Source organism: Scyliorhinus torazame, chromosome 14 (genome assembly GCF_047496885.1).
Source record: "Scyliorhinus torazame isolate Kashiwa2021f chromosome 14, sScyTor2.1, whole genome shotgun sequence".
NCBI classification, from domain to species: Eukaryota; Metazoa; Chordata; class Chondrichthyes; order Carcharhiniformes; family Scyliorhinidae; genus Scyliorhinus; species Scyliorhinus torazame.
In genome coordinates, this window is record NC_092720.1 from 122,087,443 (window position 1) to 122,106,424 (window position 18,982).

Consider the following 18,982-nt stretch of genomic DNA (forward strand, 5'->3'; position numbering starts at 1 on the left):
ATGGGAGAGGATATATGGTGGCATGAGTGGGGTGTGTGTGAGGGGTGGAACCTTTGTGCTTATATTCTCACTAGCACAAAGTCCCATGGAACTGTGGTGGGTCTTTTAAACCGCTTATCTGGGCCCTGCTTCTGCAATTCCTCCCAAATCGACTGGTCAGTCTCCAACCCACACCTGTCCTCCAGAAATTAAGATCCCACCTTTGCGGGCACTTTCTCCCTGAGCGAACGGGCAAAGCCAGGAATTTTCCCGACCCTCCTTGAGGATTAAGTTCCAGGCTGTTAACCCTGTTTCTGCTGAGCATTTCCAAGATCCTTTGTTTTTATTTCAGTCTCCCACCACCTGATCAAAAGGACATTAGACAAATAGTCAAAATAGGGGCACATATGGGACAGTTGTCACCCTGGCTGACTCCCTAATCGTATCGGTGTAATTAAGGGGAATCTCTGTTGAAGCTTAAAGTAGAAGGTGTTTATGGGATTTGGATGTAGATTAACATCAGGTCAATACAGTGGGAGGGAGATTGTCACAGTGATTTAATTGCAGCGCTAATGTAAGCCTACTTGTGACACTAATAAAGATTATTATTACTATGTGGAGTATAAGTAGTAGTGGTGTGCAAATTCGGTGGGTAAAGGTTACTGGGTCGAAGTTGGCCCATCTGGTGCCTTTATCAAACATGGCGGCGCCGGTAACTGACACAGTTCGTGTTTCATTCTGCGCATGTGCAGCATCCCGAGGCCGCACGAGTGAGCGGCCCCGGGCGGGGAGCGAGGAGGCGAGTGGGCTCCGCAGGAGGAGCGATGGCAGCGGCGGCGGGGGGGTGGAGGAGGAACATCAGCGAGCAGCTGCGGCTCCGAGACCGCCTGCAGCGCCAGGCCTTCGAGGAGCTGATCCAGGCGTGTGAGTGTGAAGTCCGGCCCGAGGAGGAGCGCCGGGCACGGCCTGAGTGTGGTGGCGGTGGAGGGGAAGGCTGGGCCCGGAGTGCTCGGCTCAGGGTGGCCTAAGCCGGCGGGGGGAGGGGGTTAACTCTACCCTCTGTGCGGATTCCCCGGGAGAGGGTGGCTGCAGCCAACCTGAACCCTAGCCTTGAACACCAGGTGAAAGGCCCAGGCACACGGCGTCCACCCACCTCCTGCTCCTCTTCACTCGAACCAAGTGCACTCTGTCCTCAATCCCTCTGGGGCATCCTCTCTCTGAAGCACCGTGATCTCCTTAACCAGCACTGCCCACCCTTTCCTTGCCTCGCTTCCCTGAACACCAAGCATCCAGCAACATTTAGTGCCCATTTCTGCCTTCTTCTGAGCCAGCTCTCTGGTATCACCCATAACATTCTGCAATGTGGGCCTCCAGTCTTCCACTGGCAAACTGGTGTCTGGTACTGTACACTCTGCAGGCCGCCAACTGGTGGGAAAGATAACCAAGGAGAGTTTGCCAGGAACTTCCAGAAAGGTGCAAATCCCACATAGTAGCAATAATAACAATAATCTTTATTGTCACAAGTAAGTTTACATTAATACTGCAATTAAGTTACTGTGAAAAGCCCCTAGTTGCCACACTCCGGCGCCTGTTTGGGTATACAAAGGGAGAATTTAGAATGTCCAGTTCATCTAACAGTACATCTTTAGGGACTTGTGGGAGGAAACCAGACCACCCAGAGGAAACCCACACAGACACGGGGAGAACGTGCAGACTCCACACAGACAGTGACCCAAGCCATTAATCGAACCTGGGACCCTGGCGCTGTGAAGCGACAGTGCCAACCACCGTGCTACCATGCTGCTCAATGGAAGACTCGCCTTATCCTAATATAGACTGGGGTAGTAATAATGTAAAGTGGGGGGGGGGGGGGGGGGGAGTTTCTGAAATGTGTGTTTGGAGGATGTTTTTCAATCAAAATGCTGCCAGCCGAAGTAGGAAGGAGCCATTGTTGAAAATGGTTCTGGGGAATGAGGCAAGTGTCACTGGAGGAAAATGATCGTATTGTAAGATTTAGTTTGACAACGGAAAAGAACAAAGACCAATCTGGAGTAAAAATATTTAATTGGAAGAGGGCTAATTTCAGTGGGGTGAGAGCATATTGGGGCCTGGGTGTGTGATTAAGGCTAATTGAAGTATGCCTTTCAAACCAGATAAGCAGCCTCAAAGAGAATAATTACAAGGTTTTGAGGTCCAGACAGCTACACAGAAAGGCAGGGAGTGCAACTAGCTAAATTGCTCCTCGGAGCTGGTGATGGGCTGAATTGCCTCCTCTGCTGTTACCATTGTATGATTCTAAAAACTTTTAAAGTGAAAGAGAAGAAAGATTAGGTAAATTAGGAGGTTTGGTTAGTTGATGCAAAGCACTTGTTTTAAAGATCTGTTATCTTTAGGAAGAAGGAAACCTGAGGTCTGTAGTTCAGAGACCCAGAGAAAGTGCGAAAGTGTAAAACAGTTCTCAAATGGGAGTCTGCAGAATGTCTACAAAATAATGTGAAAGTGGGAGCAGAGTGCTGTGCAATGTGTTTGGGTTGCCTTGCGAGGAAAGAGGTTAGATTCTGAGGGAGGGTATGGAGTGGATGTTTCCACTTGTCGAAGAATCTAGAATTAGGGGCCACTGTTTAAAAATAAGGGGTCGCTCATTTAAGACTCGCAGGAGGAGAAATGTTTTTCTGTGTAACTCGTCCTCAAAAGGCAGTGGAAGCAGAATCGGTGAATATTTTGAAGGCAGAGCTAGATACATGCAACATATAAATATGAAGTAGTATCGAGGTTTAGGTGGAGGAGATGGAGTTGAAGGATCATAATGGGGGGAGGGGGGTATCATTTTAAGGTATGGGGCAGGAGGTTTAGAGGGAATTTGAGAAAAATACTTTTCACCCAGAGGGTGGTGGGAGTATGAATGCACTGCTTGGGAGGGCAGTAGAGGCGGGAAACTGCCCAACCTTTAAGAGGTACGTGGATGAGCACATGAAATGTCATAACATTCCAGGGCTAGGGGCCAAGTACTGGAAAGTGGGGTTAGTGCAAATTTAGTGTAGTTTTGTCAGTGCAGACTCGATGGGCTGAAGGCCCTCCTCTGTACTGTATGTCTAGAAGGATGAGAACAGTCAAAACCCTTGGGTATAAAGAAAGTGGGAAGGTATTTAAGTGGGAAATTAGGAGGGGTCATGAAAAGTCCTTGGCAAATAGGATTAAAGTGAATCCCAAGCTATTTATTCATATGTAAAAAGCAAGAGGGTGGCCAGGAAAAGGAGTGGGCCACTCAAGGACAGTGGGGGGAATCTATGTGTTGAGCCATAGGAAATGGGTTAGGTAGTAAATGAGTACTTTGCATCAGTGTTCACCAAGGAAAAGGATTTTGTGGAAGATGATTGTTGGGTAGGGTGTGTGTTCATGTTGACATCAGAAAGGAGGAGGTATTGGGTGTTTTAAAAGACATTAAGGTAGATATGTCTCCTAGGCATGATGGGATTTACCCCAGAATACTGAGGGAACCAAGAGAGGAAATTGCTGGGGCCTTGACTGACATCTTTGTGTCCTCATTGGCTACAGGTGAGATCCCAGAGGACTGGAGAATAGCTAATGTTGTACCGGTGTTTAAGAAAGGTAGCAGGGATACTCTAGGAAACTATAGGCCGATGAGCCTCACGTCGATAGTCGGTAAATTATTGGAGAGAATTCTTAGGGACAGGATTTATACCCATTTGGAACAAATAAATTCATTAGCGATGGACAGCATGGTTTTGTAAAGGTGAGGTTATGCCTGACTAACTTTGTCGAGTTTTTTGAGGAGTTGATAAAGATATTTGATATGGTGAAGGCGGTGGATTTTGTTTACATGGACTTCAGTAAATCCATGTGATGTCACATGGGATCAGAGGTGAAGTGGCAAGATGAATGCAGAACTGGCTCGGTCACAGAAAAAGAGGGGAAGAAGGGTGTTTTTAGAATGGAAGGTTGTGACTAGTGGGGTTCCCCAGGGATTGGTGCTGGGGCCCCTGTTGTTTGTAGTGTACATAAACGATTTGGTGGAAAATGTCGCTGGTCTGATTGGTAAGTTCGCGGATGACACCAAGGTTGGTAGAGTGGAGATAGTGTTGAGGATTGTCAGTGGATACAGCAGGATATAGATAGGTTGGAGACCTGGACAGAGAAATGGCAAATGGGAGTTTAATCCAGACAAATGTGAGGTAATACATTTTGATAGGTCTAATATAGAGGGGAAACATACAGTAAATGGCAAAACTCTTAGGAATATAGAAAGTTAGAGAGATCAGGTTGTACAGAGCCACAGATCTTTGAAAGTGGCAGCACAAGTGGACAAGGTAGTCAAGAAAGCTTGCCTTCATTGGATGGGGCATCGAGTATAAAAACTGGCAGGCCATGCTACTGTTGTATAGAACCTTGGAAGGCCGCTCTTGGAATATTGCGCACAATTCTGGTTGCCACACTACCGGAAGGATGTGGAGGCTTTGGAGAGGGTGCAGAGGAGGTTTACCAGAGGATGTTGCCTGGTCTGGAGGGTGTTAGCCAAGCGGAGAAGCTGAATGGCCTTGGACTGTTTCCATTAGAACGACAGAGATTGAGGGGCGACTTGATAGAGGTCTACAAGATTGAGAGGCATGGATAGATTGGATGGGTAGGCACTCTTTCCCAGGGTGGAGGAGTCAGTCACTAGGGGGCATAGGTTTAAGGTCCGTGGTTCAAAGTTTAGAGGAGATGTGCGGGGCAGGTTTTTTTATTCAGAGGGTGGTGAGTGCCTGGAACCCGTGGCCAGGGAAGGTTATGTAAGCAGATACATTAATGTCGTTCAAAAGGCATCTTGACAAAAAACATGAATAGGATGGGTATAGAGGGATATGGCGCTAGGAGGTTCTGAGGGTTTTGACCAAGGGTGATACCGGTAGGGTGGAGGAGCCTGTTCCTGTGCTGTATTGTTCTTTGTTCCATGGGTCTGTAGTTACAAATCCATTTGAAAATGGGCCCTTCAACCACAAAATGTTGAGAACCACTGAATTAGGAAATTGTCTGGTGAATCTACTTCAATACAGTCAAACATAGTGATGTGGCAGAGTCTATTGGAAACAGCATTTATAGCTTGGGAGATGGGAACAGCGCAGGGATATGGAATTAGAACTACTGCTCTTGTGGGGGGATAAACACCAATATAGACTGTAGCTGTACACAGCGCTGGGACCCAGATTCAGTTCCGGCCTTGGGTGACTGCCTGTGTGGAATTTGCACTTTCTCCCCATGCCTGCGTGGGTTTCCTCCAGGTACTCCGGTTTCCTCCCACAGTCCAAAGTTATGCAGGTTAGATGGATTGGTCATGACAAAATTTCCCCTTAGTGTCTAGGGATGTGCAAGTTCGGTGAGGTTAGGGGATAGGGCGGGGGAGTTCTCGTTTAGAGGGTCAGTGCAGACTCGATGGGCTAAATGGTTTCCTTCTGCACTGTAGGGATTCTGGTACTGAGAGCAGCCTTCCATTAAATCTTCCCCCAAAACTAGTTTTAAATTGAAGTGAGCTAAAATGTAAGTTGAATCAAAATGATGTCCTCTTAGCAGTTCCTCACCCAGTCTGATGATACCTTCTGTAATTAATGCCCATTCATTCAGCTATACCCACACTTAAATGGTTGGAATGTTTGCTGTCTGTAGGCTGTAAGCTTTGTGTATAAACTGCCTGTGGACAAGAAAAATCCAATTCCTGATGGGGCCACTGAAACTGCTTGAAACTGGTACTGGGTTTCTGAAATGGGAAGTATTTCACTCCTTAACACCTTGATGAGGCCGTTTTGTATAAGTGAAGTCATAAAGAGAATGTGTGTGTTGTATGTTTGTTTTCACCATTTAATGTTATGTCTACACAGACAATAAGCTCTTGGAGAAGTCGGACCTACAGACTGTCCTGGCCGAGAGGTTTCAGGGGGAGAAGTATGACCTTCACAACAGGCAAGACGTTAGGTATGTAGCATGTGTAAGTGCTCACTTTTTCTGTTTACTGTCCCTCTGACTAATTGCATATAGCCCCCAACATATTGTCTCGGAACCCTTTCAGACAGCGTATTAGGAATAGAATCCCTACAGTGCAGAACATAAGAACTAGGACCAGGAGTAGGCCATCTAGCCCCTCAAGCCTGCTCCACCATTCAGTGAGATCATGGCTGATCTTTTGTGGACTCAGCTCCACTTTCGGGCCCGAACACCATAACCCTTAATCCCTTTATTCTTCAAAAAACTATCTATCTTTATCTTAAAAACATTTAATGAAGGAGCCTCTACTGCTTCACTGGGCAAGGAATTCCATAGATTCACAACCCTTTGGGTGAAGAAGTTCCTCCTAAACTCAGTTCTAAATCTACTTCCCTTATTTTGAGGCTATGCCCCCTAGTTCTGCTTTCACCCGCCAGTGGAAGCAACCTGCCCGCATCTATCCTATCTATTCCCTTCATAATTTTATATGTTTCTATAAGATCCCCCCTCATCCTTCTAAATTCCAACGAGTACAGTCCCAGTCTACTCAACCTCTCCTCGTAATCCAACCCCTTCAACTCTGGGATTAACCTAGTGAATCTCCTCTGCACACCCTCCAGTGCCAGTACATCCTTTCTCAAGTAAGGAGACCAAAACTGAACACAATACTCTAGGTGTGGCCTCACTAACACCTTATACAATTGCAGCATAACCTCCCTAGTCTTAAACTCCATCCTTCTAGCAATGAAGGACAAAATTCCATTTGCCTTCTTAATCACCTGTTGCACCTGTAAACCAACTTTTTCCGACTCATGCACTAGCACACCCAGGTCTCTCTGCACAGCAGCATGTTTTCATAGAATTTACAGTGCAGAAGGAGGCCATTCGGCCCATCGAGTCTGCACCGGATCTTGGAAAGAGCACTCTACCCAAGGTCAACACCTCCACCCTATCCCCAATAACCCCACCCAACACTAAGGGCAATTTTGTTCACTGAGGGCAATTTAGCATGGACAATCCACCTAACCCGCACATCTTTGGACTGTGGGAGGAAACCGGAGCACCCGGAGAAAACCCACGCACACACGGGGAGGATGTGCAGACTCCGCACAGACAGTGACCCAAGCCGGAATTAAACCTGGGACCCTGGAGCTGTGAAGCAATTGTGCTATCCACAATGCTGCCCTTATTTTATCATTTAAATAATAATCCCTTTTGCTGTTATTCCTACCAAAATGGATAACCTCACATTTGTCAACATTGTATTCCATCTGCCACACCCTAGCCCATTCACTTAGCCTATCCAAATACCTCTGCAGACTTCCAGTATCCTCTGCACTTTTTGCTTTACCACTCATCTTAGTGTCGTCTGCAAACTTAGACACATTGCCCTTGGTCCCCAACTCCAAATCATCTATGTAAATTGTGAACAATTGTGGGCCCAACACTGACCCCTGAGGGACACTACTAGCTACTGATTGCCAACCAGAGAAACACCCATTAATCCCCACTCTTTGCTTTCTATTAATTAACCAATCCTCTATCCATGCTACTACTTTCCCCTTAATGCCATGCATCTTTATCTTATGCAGCAACCTTTTGTGTGGCACCTTGTCAAAGGCTTTCTGGAAATCCAGATATACCACATCCATTGGCTCCCCGTTATCTACCGCACTGGTAATGTCCTCAAAAAATTCCACTAAATTAGTTAGGCACGACCTGCCCTTTATGAACCCATGCTGCATCTGCCCAATGGGACAATTTACATCCAGATGCCATGCTATTTCTTCCTTGATGATAGATTCCAGCATCTTCCCTACTACCGAAGTTAGGCTCACTGGCCTATAATTACCCGCTTTCTGCCTACCTCCTTTTTTAAACAGTGGTGTCACGTTTGCTAATTTCCAATCCGCCGGGACCACCCCAGAGTCTAGTGAATTTTGGTAAATTATCACTGGTGCATTTGCAATTTCCCTTGCCATCTCTTTTAGCATTCTGGGATGCATTCCATCAGGGCCAGGAGACTTGTCTACCTTTAGGCCCATTAGCTTGCCCATCACTACCTCCTTAGTGATAACAATCCTCTCAAGGTCCTCACCTGTCATCGCCTCATTTCTATCAGTCACTTCTCATCCTCTAAAGGACCAATATTTACCTTAGCCACTCTTTTTTGTTTTATATATTTGTAGAAACTTTGACTATAGTTTTTATATTCTGAGCAAGTTTACTCTCATAATCTATCTTACTCTTTATGCTTTTATAGTAGCTTTCTGTTGCCCCCTAAAGATTTCCCAGTCCTCTAGTCTCCCACTAATCTTTGCTACTTTATATGCCTTTTCCTTCAATTTGATACTCTCCCTTATTTCCTTAGATATCCATTGTCGATTTTCCCTTTCTTCTACCGTCCTTCCTTTTTGTTGGTATAAACCTTTGCTGAGCACTGTGAAAAATCGCTTGGAAGGTTCTCCACTGTTCCTCAACTGTTTCGTCATGAAGACTTTGCTCCCAGTCTACCTTAGCTAGTTCTTCTCTCATCCCATTGTAATCTCCTTTGTTTAAGCACAAAACACTAGTGTTTGATTTTACCTTCTCACCCTCCATCTGTATTTTAAATTCCACCATATTGTGATCGCTCCTTCCTAGAGGATCCCTAACTATGAGATCCTGAATCAATCCTGTCTCATTACACAGGACCAGATCTAGGACCGCTTGTTCCCTCGTAGGTTCCATTACATACTGTTCTAGGAAACTATCGCGGATACATTCTATGAACTCCTCCTCAAGGCTGCCTTGACCGACCTGGTTAAACCAATCGACATGTAGATTAAAATCTCCCATGATAACTGATGTACCATTTCTACATGCATCAGTTATTTCTTTGTTTATTGCCTGCTCCACCATAATGTTACTATTTGGTGGCCTATAGACTACTCCTATCAGTGACTTTTTCGCCTTACTATTCCTGATTTCCACCCAAATGGATTCAACCTTATCCTCCATAGCATGATGTCATCCCTTACTATTGCCCGCATGTCATCCTTAATTAACAGAGCTACACCACCTCCCTTACCATCCACTGTCCTTCCGAATAGTTTGATACCCTCGGATATTTAACTCGCAGTCGTGACCATCCTTTAACCATGTTTCATAATAGCCATTAAATCATAGTCATTCACGATGATTTGCGCCATTTACCTCATTTACCTTATTCCGAATACTACGGGCATTCAGGTAAAGTACACTTATGTTTTTTTTTAACCTCTGTTCTGAATCTTAACACCTCGATCAGTAACCTCCCCTAAATTATATATCCTCTTAACTTTTCTCCTAATTTTCCTTGTCGTTGAACCCATATCTTCATGTAACAACCTGCCGCGTCGCTTACCATTAATGTTTTTACTTCCAGTTTTATTCCATTTGGTATTCCTGGTCCTATTCACTGAGCTCCCCTCAGTCATAGTACCTTGTACTGTCGCCCTTTTTGATTTTTGACTATGACTTCTCTGCCTTACACTTTTCCCCCTTACTGCCTTTTGTTTCTGTCCCTGTTTTACTACCTTCCAACTTCCTGCATTGGTTCCCATCCCCCTGCCACATTAGTTGAAACTCTCCCCAACAGCCCTAGCAAACACCCCCCTCTAGGACATCGGTTCCAGTCCTGCCCAGGTGCAGACCGTCCGGTTTGTACTGGTCCCACCTCCCCCAGAACCGGTTCCAATGCCCCAGGAATTTGAATCCCTCCCTCTTTCACCATCTCTCGAGCCACGCATTCATCCTCTCTATCCTGACATTCCTACTCTGACTAGCTCGTGGCACTGGTAGCAATCCAGAGATTACTACCTTTTGAGGTCCTACCTTTTAGTTTAACTCCTAACTCCCTGAATTCAGCTTGTAGGACCTCGTCCCGTTTTTTACCTATATCGCTGACGCCTATGTGCACCACGACAGCTGGCTGTTCACCCCCCCCCCCCCCAGAATGTCCTGCAGCCGCTCCGAGACATCCTTGACCCTTGCACCAGGGAGGCAACATACCATCCTGGAGTCTCGATTCCATCCGCAGAACCGCCTGTCTATTCCCCTTACGATTGAGTCCCCTATCACTATAGCCCTGCCATTCTTCTTCCTGCCCAGCTGCGCAGCAGAGCCAGCCACGGTGCTATGAACCTGGCTGCTGCTACCTTCCCCGGTGAGCCATCTCCCTCAACAGTATCCAAAGCGGTATATCTGTTTTGTAGGGAGATGACCGCAGGGGACACCTGCACTGCCTTCCTACTCTTGCTCTGTCTTTTGGTCACCCATTTTCTATCTCCCTCAATACCTTTCACCTGCAGTGTGACTTAACTCGCTATACGTGCTATCCACAAAGTCCTCAGCAACGCGGATGCTCCAAAGTGAGCCCATCCGCAGCTCCAGAGCGTCAAGTGGCCTAACAGGAGCTGCAACTGGACACACTTCTTGCACGTGAAGGAGCCAGGGACATTGGACGTGTCCCTGAGCTCCCACATCGCGCACGAGGAGCATGACACGGGTCTGAGATCTCCTGCCATGTCTTAAACCTTCGGTTAACTTCAACAACTACAATTCCCCCCCCCCCCAAAAAAAAAAAACAACGAAGAAAAAATAAATAAATCTACCAATGAAAAGAAAAAGAAAACAGAAAAACTACTTACCAGTCACTTACCAGGGATAAAAAGCACTTCCTCCCCAGCCAGCTTCGAATTCCCACCTAGATTCAAATTCCCAAACTCACTCTTTGCTGTCTCACTCTGGCTGTGTCTTCTCTGGCTCACTGGGAGTGAGTTTACAAGTTGCTCTTTTTAAATTGGACTGAGTTGACTCCCCTCTCCCACCTGCTTTTAGATCAAAGAGGCCATTTGGCCCATTGTGTCTGCATCAACCCTCTAAAAGAGAACCCTACCTCGGCCCAATCCCCCACCCTATCCCCGTAACCCCACCTAGGTGCAATTTAGCATGGCCAATCCACCTAACCTGCACATCTTTGGACTGGAAGGAAACCGGGTCACCCAGAAGAAACCCACGCAGACACGGGAAGAATGTGGAAACTTCACACAGACAGTCGCCCGAGGTCGGAATCAAACCCAGTTCCCTGGCGCTGTGAGATAGCAGTGCTGGCCACTGTGTCACCATGCCGCCCACGATTCTGATAATGATTCTGACTATAACTTAACTTAAGTCTGTTACGCACTCTCCTGCCAATGGAAACAGTTAAACTTTGCATCATTAGGACACCGGTGTTACATTTCCCCTTAATTTTCTCTGCTCAAAGGTTAGCAGCTCAGCTTCTCTAGGCTCTCCATTTTACTTAAATCCTTGGTTATATTCTGATAATCCTGTGTACTGATTCTAAGGCCTTTAGCATCATTCCTATCACGTAGTGGTCCCATCTTGGGTCATTGCCAATGTCAATTTGCAAGTAGCGTTGGCAATATGGTCAGGGGGGACATTACTGCTGCAGCTGCAGGGGTGGGGGTGGAGAGAGTGAACCCCAGAAGAGACGTTGCTGAAAAATTGAGTTTGAGTCATTACCGTCAGGTACAAAATTAGCACTGATCTGGGCACTGGGCCCAATAGCCCTCCCCCACCCCCCTTCCTTGCTGTCGAAATAATGTAGGTATTTTCTGAATATTTTTTATTTGTTCATGGGATCAAACCATTGCTGGCAATGCCAGGATTTGTTGGTCATCGCTAGTTGTCCTTCAGAAGGTAGTGGCAAAAAATCTTGAACCACTGCAGTCCATGTGGTATAGGCGTACACAGCATTCGAGAGTGGATACCAATGGTTGACCCAGCAAAAGTGAAGGAAGAGGGATTGGCTCCAGGTCTGGACGGTGCAGGATTTGAGGGGAAACCTGTCTGCTGCTCTTGAGCTTCTCTGTGGCAAACGTCACAAGTTTTGAAGGTTTTGTTGAAGGAAACTTGGCAAGTTGCCGCAGTGCATCTTGCAGATGATACAAGAACTGCAGCTGATTGTGGTCACTCCACTCTGTCCCCAACTCTTTAAATCATGCGATTTGACTGAGAATGTCCAAACAAGGGGCGTCTCCTGCGGTTACTCTTCATTCAGGTGTAGATCCCCTCGAAATCAGCCAACATTATTTCAGTGCAATTCTGATTTAATTTTAAAGTGTGCTGTTTCTGTTAGTGAAGCGGACAATATTCAGTTAATGGTTGAGCCACAGGGAATAGAAGAAATTTTGATCCCTGAGCTCTTGTATGTTGAGTAATTCCGTCCTGTAGGAAGCATTGGCATGGCTATCATTCCCTCCATTAGTGGAGGTGGGAGAATTGGAGAGATTTCCTGCTCCTTCCTGCTTTTTGCTTAACCATACTGAGAATTGCATCTGTCTGGATGTCTGGTGAGGACCGATCAGACTGAGATGCCTACCCCTAATCCCTGTTCCCTGGGTCAAAGACCCTGTTGACACCAACTATCTTGCCATTTAAATGGTGGGGTGTCATCGAGAAATGGGCAAACATCACCCGTGGAACCTGTGCCCCGGTGGGAAATTGGGATGTTTTAAGTGGGTTAGAAAAATGTGTGCTGCAGTGAGAATTATACCTTTTTTTTTGGTCCCAAATTAAAGTATGTGTACTCTTGTTGCTTCCTTGGTATTCCAGCCCAGCCTCCGATGGGGCACGGAACGAGACGACACATGAAGTTGCCCAAATGCGAATCCGTCACCAGGAAGAGCTCACGGAACTTCACAAGAAGCGTGGTGAGGTGTGTGTATGCGTGGAACAACACGCTACTCATCTGTCCCACTTTGATGTAGCTCCTGTCGTGGACTGGACAATCCCCTGAACTGCCTGGTGCAGCTCCTCTAATAGCGTTTTTTAAAGGCATTTGTGTCGTGGGCCGAGTTTGGATTTGGATTAGATTTATTGTCACATGTACCGAGGTACAGTGAAAAGTATTGTTCTGCGTACAGTCCAGTCAGATCGTTCCATACATGAGAAAATGTAGGGCATACATAAATACACAATGTAAATAAATAGACACAGGCATTGGGTGAAGCATACGGAGTGTAGTCAATAGAGAAGATGTGTGAAGAGATCAGTTCCGTCTATCAGAGGATCATTCAGGAGGCAGGTAACAGCATGGAAGAAGCTGTTTTTGAACCCGTTAGGGCGTGTTCTCACATTTCTGTATCTCCTGCCCGATGGAAGATGTAAAAGAGAGAATAACCTGGTTGGGAGGGGGTCTTTGATTATGCTGCCCACTTTCCCAAGGCAGTGGGAGGTGTAGACCGAGTCAATGGATGGGAGGTGGTTTCACATGGTGGACTGGGCTGTGTTCATGACCTCTGTTGTTTCTGGACGGTCTTGGACCAAGCAGGCAGAGGGGGTGATAGAGAAGAGTTACAGGGAAGTAACCACACCCAAGGTACAGGTCAAGAGTAGCTGGGTTACAGTCAGGGGAAAGAAAACAAACAGGCAGGCAGTGCAGGGATCCCTCGTGGCCGTTCCCCTTCAAAACAAGTATACCGTTTTGGATGCTGTTTGGGGGGGATGACCTACCGGGGGAAGGCCCTAGCGGCCGGGTCTCTGGCATTGAGTCTGGCTCTGGGGCTTAGAAGGGAAGGGGGGAGAATAGAAAAGCAATAGTAGTAGGAGATTCAATGGTTAGGGGAATAAATAGGAGATTCTGTGGTCGCGGGCGAGACTCCCGGAAGGTATGTTGCCTCCCGGGTGCCAGGGCCAGCGATGTCTCGGATCGTATCTTCAGGATCCTTAAGGGGGTGGGGGAGCAGCTAGAAGTCATGGTGCACATTGGTACCAACGACGTAGGTAGGAAAAGGGGTGTGGAGGTAATAAACGAGTTTAGGGAGTTAGGCTGGAAGTTAAAAGCCAGGACAGACAGAGTTGTCATCTCTGGTTTGTTGCCGGTGCCACGTGATAGCGAGGCTAGGAATAGGGAAAGAGTGCAGCTGAACACGTGGCTGCAGAAATGGTGTAGGAGGGAGGGCTTCAGGTATTTGGATAATTGGAGCGCATTCTGGGGAAGGTGGGTCCTGTACAAGCAGGACGGGTTTCATCTGAACCAGAGGGGCACCAATATCCTGGGAGGGAGGTTTTCTGAGTACTCTTCGGGAGGGTTTAAACTAATTTGGCAGGGGATTGGGAACCGGATTTGTAGTCCAGCAACTAAGCTAGCCGATATTCAGGACGCCAAAGCGTGTAGTGAGGCAGTGGGGAAGGGAACACTGACAAAGGAGTGTACTTGCAGGCACGGAGATGGGTTGAAGTGCGTATACTTCAACGCAAGAAGCATCAGGAATAAGGTGGGTGAACTTAAGGCATGAATCGGTACTTGGGACTACGATGTGGTGGCCATCACGGAAACTTGGATAGAAGAGGGGCAGAAATGGTTGTTGGAGGTCCCTGGTTATAGATGTTTCAATAAGATTAGGGAGGGTGGTAAAAGAGGTGGGGGGTGGCATTGCTAATTGGAAATAGTATAATAGCTGCAGAAAGGCAGTTCGAGGAGTATCTGCCTACTGAGGTAGTATGGGTTGAAGTCAGAAATAGGAAAGGAGCAGTCACCTTGTTAGGAGTTTCCTATAGGCCCCCCAATAGTAGCAGAGATGTGGAGGAACAGATTGGGAACCAGATTTTGGAAAGGTGCAGAAGTCACAGCGTAGTACTCATGGGTAACTTTAACTTCCCAAACATTGAGTGGAAAGTCTTTAGATCAAATAGTTTGGATGGGGTGGTGTTTGTGCAGTGTGTCCAGGAAGCTTTTCTAACACAGTATGTAGATTGTCCGAACAGAGGGGAGACAATATTGGATTTGATACTTGGTAATGAACCAGGGCAAGTGATAGATTTGTTAGTGGGGGAGCATTTTGGAGATAGTGACCACAATTCTGTGACTTTCACTTTAGTAATGGATAGGTGCGTGCAACAGGGCAAGGTTTACAATTGGGGGAAGGGTAAATACGATGTTGTCAGACAAGAATTGAAGTGCATAAGTTGGGAACATAGGCTGTCAGGGAAGGACACAAGTGAAATGTGGAATTTGTTCAAGGAACAGGTACTACGTGTCCTTGATATGTATGTCCCTGTCAGGCAGGGAAGAGATGGTCGAGTGAAGGAACCATGGTTGACAAGAGAGGTTGAATGTCTTGTTAAGAGGAAAAAGGAGACTTATGTAAGGCTGAGGAAACAAGGTTCAGACAGGGCGCTGGAGGGAAGAGCCAGGAGGGAACTGAAGAAAGGGATTAGGAGAGCTAAGAGAGGGCCTGAACACTCTTTGGCGGGTAGGATCAAGTAAAATCCCAAGGCCTTTTACACATATGTGAGAAATATGAGAATTACTAGAGCGAGGGTAGGTCCGATCAAGGACAGTAGCGGGAGATTGCGTATTGAGTCTGAAGAGATAGGAGAGGTCTTGAACGAGTACTTTTCTTCTGTATTTACAAATGAGAGAGGCCATATTGTTGGAGAGGACAGTGTGAAACAGACTGGTAAGCTCGAGGAAATACTTGTTAGGAAGGAAGATGTGTTGGGCATTTTGAAAAACTTGAGGACAGACAAGTCCCCCGGGCCTGACGGGATATATCCAAGGATTCTATGGGAAGCAAGAGATGAAATTGCAGAGCCGTTGGCAATGATCCTTTCGTCCTCACTGTCAACAGGGGTGGTACCAGGGGATTGGAGAGTGGCGAATGTCGTGCCCCTGTTCAAAAAAGGGACTAGGGATAACCCTGGGAATTACAGGCCAGTTAGTCTTACTTCGGTGGTAGGCAAAGTAATGGAAAGGGGACTGAAGGATAGGATTTCTGAGCATCTGGAAAGACACTGCTTGATTAGGAATAGTCAGCACGGATTTGTGAGGGGTAGGCCTTGCCTTACAAGTCTTATTGAATTCTTTGAGGAGGTGACCAAGCATGTGGATGAAGGTAAAGCAGTGGATGTAGTGTACATGGATTTTAGTAAGGCATTTGATAAGGTTCCCCATGGTAGGCTTATGCAGAAAGTAAGGAGGCATGGGATAGTGGGAAATTTGGCCAGTTTGATAACAAACTGGCTAACCGATAGAAGTCAGAGAGTGGTGGAGGATGGCAAATATTCAGCCTGGATCCCAGTTACTAGTGGCGTACCGCAGGAATCAGTTCTGGGTCCTCTGCTGTTTGTGATTTTCATTAATGACTTGGATGAGGGAGTTGAAGAGTGGGTCAGTAAATTTGCAGACAATACGAAGATTGGTGGAGTTGTGGATAGTGAGGAGGGCTGTATAGGATGCAGAGCTGGGCTGAGAAGTGGCAGATGGAGTTTAACCCTGAAAAGTGAGGTTGTCCATTTTGGAAGGACAAATATGAATGCGGAATACAGGGTTAATGGTAGAGTTCTTGGCAATGTGGAGGAGCAGAGAGATCTTGGGGTCTATGTTCATACATCTTTGAAAGTTGCCACTCAAGTGGATAGAGCTGTGAAGAAGGCCTATGGTGTGCTAGCGTTCATTAACAGAGGAATTTAATTTAAGAGCCGTGAGGTGACGATATAGCTGTACAAAACTTTGGTGAGGCCACATTTGGAGTACTGTGTACAGTTCTGGTTGCCTCATTTTAGGAAGGATGTGGGAGCTTTGGAAAAGGTGCAAAGGAGACTTACCAGGATGTTGCCTGGAATGGAGAGTAGGTCTTACGAGGAAAGGTTGAGGGTGCTAGGCCTTTTCTCATTAGAGCGGAGAAGGATGAGGGGCGACTTAATAGAGGTTTATAAGATGATCAGGGGAATAGATAGAGTAGACAGTCAGAGACTTTTTCCCCGGGTGGAACAAACCATTACAAGGGGACATAAGTTTAAGGTGAATGGTGGAAGATATAGGGGGGATGTCAGAGGTAGGTTCTTTACCCAGAGAGTAGTGGGGGCATGGAATGCACTGCCTGTGGAAGTAGTTGAGTCGGAAACATTAGGGACCTTCAAGCAGCTATTGGATAGGTACATGGATTATGGTAGAATGATGTAGTGTAGATTAATTTGTTCTTAAGGGCTGCACGGTAGCATTGTGGATAGCACAATTGCTTCACAGCTCCAGGGTCCCAGGTTCGATTCCGGCTTGGGTCATTGTCTGTGCGGAGTCTGCACATCCTCCCCTTGTGTGCGTGGGTTTCCTCCGGGTGCTCCGGTTTCCTCCCACAGTCCAAAGATGTGCAGGTTAGGTGGATTGGCCATGATAAATTGCCCCTAGTGACCAAAATTGCCCTTAGTGTTGGGTGGAGGGGTTGACCTTGGGTAGGGTGCTCTTTCCAAGAGCCGGTGCAGACTCAATGGGCCGAATGGCCTCCTTCTGCACTGTAAATTCTATGATAATCTATGATTAATCTAGGACAAAGGTTCGGCACAACATCGTGGGCGAAGGGCCTGTTCTGTGCTGTATTTTTCTATGTTCTATAGGGTGCTTTCTATGATGCATCTGTAAAAATTGGTAAAAGTCAATATGGACATGCCGAATTTCCTTAGTTTCCTGAGGAAGCATAGGCGTTGTTGCGCTTTCTTGGTCGTAGCGTCGACGTGGGTGGACCAGGACAGATTGTTGGTGATGTGCACTCCTAGGAATTTGAAGCTGTCAACCATCTCCACCTCGGCATCATTGATGCAGACAGGGGTGTGTACCGTACTTTGCTTCCTGAAGTCAATGACCAGCTCCTTAGTTTTGCTGACGTTGAGGAGAGATTGTTGTCGCTACACCACGCCACTAGGTTCTCTATCTCCCTCCTGTATTCTGACTCATCGTTGTTCGAGATCCGACCCGCTGCGCTCGTGTCAGCAGCCAACATGTAGATGGAGTTGAAGCCAAATTTTGCCACACAGTCATGTATGTATAGGGAGTATAGCAGAGGGCTAAGTACGTAGTCTTACAGGGCCCCGGTATTGAGGACTATCGTGGAGGGGGTGTTGTTTATCTTTACTGATTGTCCACGATCAAAGTTTTTTTATGTGAGACGGTAGTGTGGTTTCTTAACTCCAAGAGTGGTTTGTCCTAATTTAAATAAGATGAATTTAAAAGAAATAGGATTATTTATTCTCACAGCTTTTGTAACGGCCCTGTAGTTTTCTAAGGTAAATTGATACTTTAGCTGGAGTGGAGGTCTTGTAAAGCAGAGAATTCTTAGGAAGCTGCAAGTTTCTTGTCGTTGAATTGCCAGGGGGGTCAGCTCTCCTGGTCAGTTTTGGAGAAGCCTTCTCCCACTTTCAAAATGTAACCATTTCATGTTCGCTGCATGGTGTCTTGGAGCTGGTTTAATGATTTTTCAGATGGATATCTCCTGTTGTCTCGAGTCAAACAGATAACAAACATGGCACCCTTAATCATGTGATCTTTTATGAATTCAAAATCCTTCCCAAAAAACGGTAGCGGGTAGTTTTTTCCACATTCTGTGTTTTAGCTTTTCTCACACAGGCAGCTTTTCACACAGCTGTGGTTTCTGTATTTGAATGACTCCATTCAGTTTAAATTACCCTTTTGAATGCGTTTCAGGAAAGACAGAGTCTTGATGTCTTTCTACCCCAGTGTAAAGTTCAAAGGCGAGTCGGTTGATGTGGGACAGTGTTCTGTTAATGGTTCATCCTGAACAAAGAGGCTTGTGAATTTCACAAGTGGCTGTGATCGTCCATATTTTAATTAGGTACTTGATTGATACTCCTGTCTGCCTGAAGACGCTATTGCCAAAGTCACATGGTATATTGTCGACCATCTTAAAAGCTCTGTCCATTTTAAAAATACAGTTTTAAAATTTGTAATATCTTCATGCCTGTACTGGTCATTTCACTTGTAAAAGTTCCAAATTATCAGTGTAGGGAACGCCTTCCTGGCCTGAATGGCCTTTGGTTAGTCTGCTTGGTGTATGTGTGATATGAGGAGGTTTGCACCATACTTGGGTCTGCTAGCTTTTTATTCACCTAATGTTTTTGATCCTCCTTCAGCTTGCCCAGAACGTGATTGAACTCAATAGCCAACTCCAGCAAAAGGACAAAGAGATCCATGCAAATGAAGCAAAGT

General features: G+C 46.3%; 1 protein-coding gene across 3 annotated transcripts in view; it reads left to right on the top strand.

Moving 5' to 3' along the window:
* Nucleotides 1-730: 730 nt before the first annotated feature.
* atg16l1 (ATG16 autophagy related 16-like 1 (S. cerevisiae)) overlaps nucleotides 731-18,982 on the top strand; it is a 48,043-nt gene continuing 29,791 nt past the window's right edge. For 2 of the 3 annotated variants that reach the window (XM_072474746.1, XM_072474749.1), the window contains exons 1-4: nucleotides 731-903; nucleotides 5,853-5,946; nucleotides 12,595-12,697; nucleotides 18,907-18,980. In XM_072474746.1, the coding sequence (XP_072330847.1) occupies nucleotides 804-903; nucleotides 5,853-5,946; nucleotides 12,595-12,697; nucleotides 18,907-18,980 (371 nt within the window). In that variant the 5' untranslated portion in view covers nucleotides 731-803. Of the gene's footprint in view, nucleotides 904-5,851; nucleotides 5,960-12,594; nucleotides 12,698-18,906; nucleotides 18,981-18,982 lie in introns of those variants that run through there. The other variant, XM_072474750.1, reaches the window with a different exon arrangement.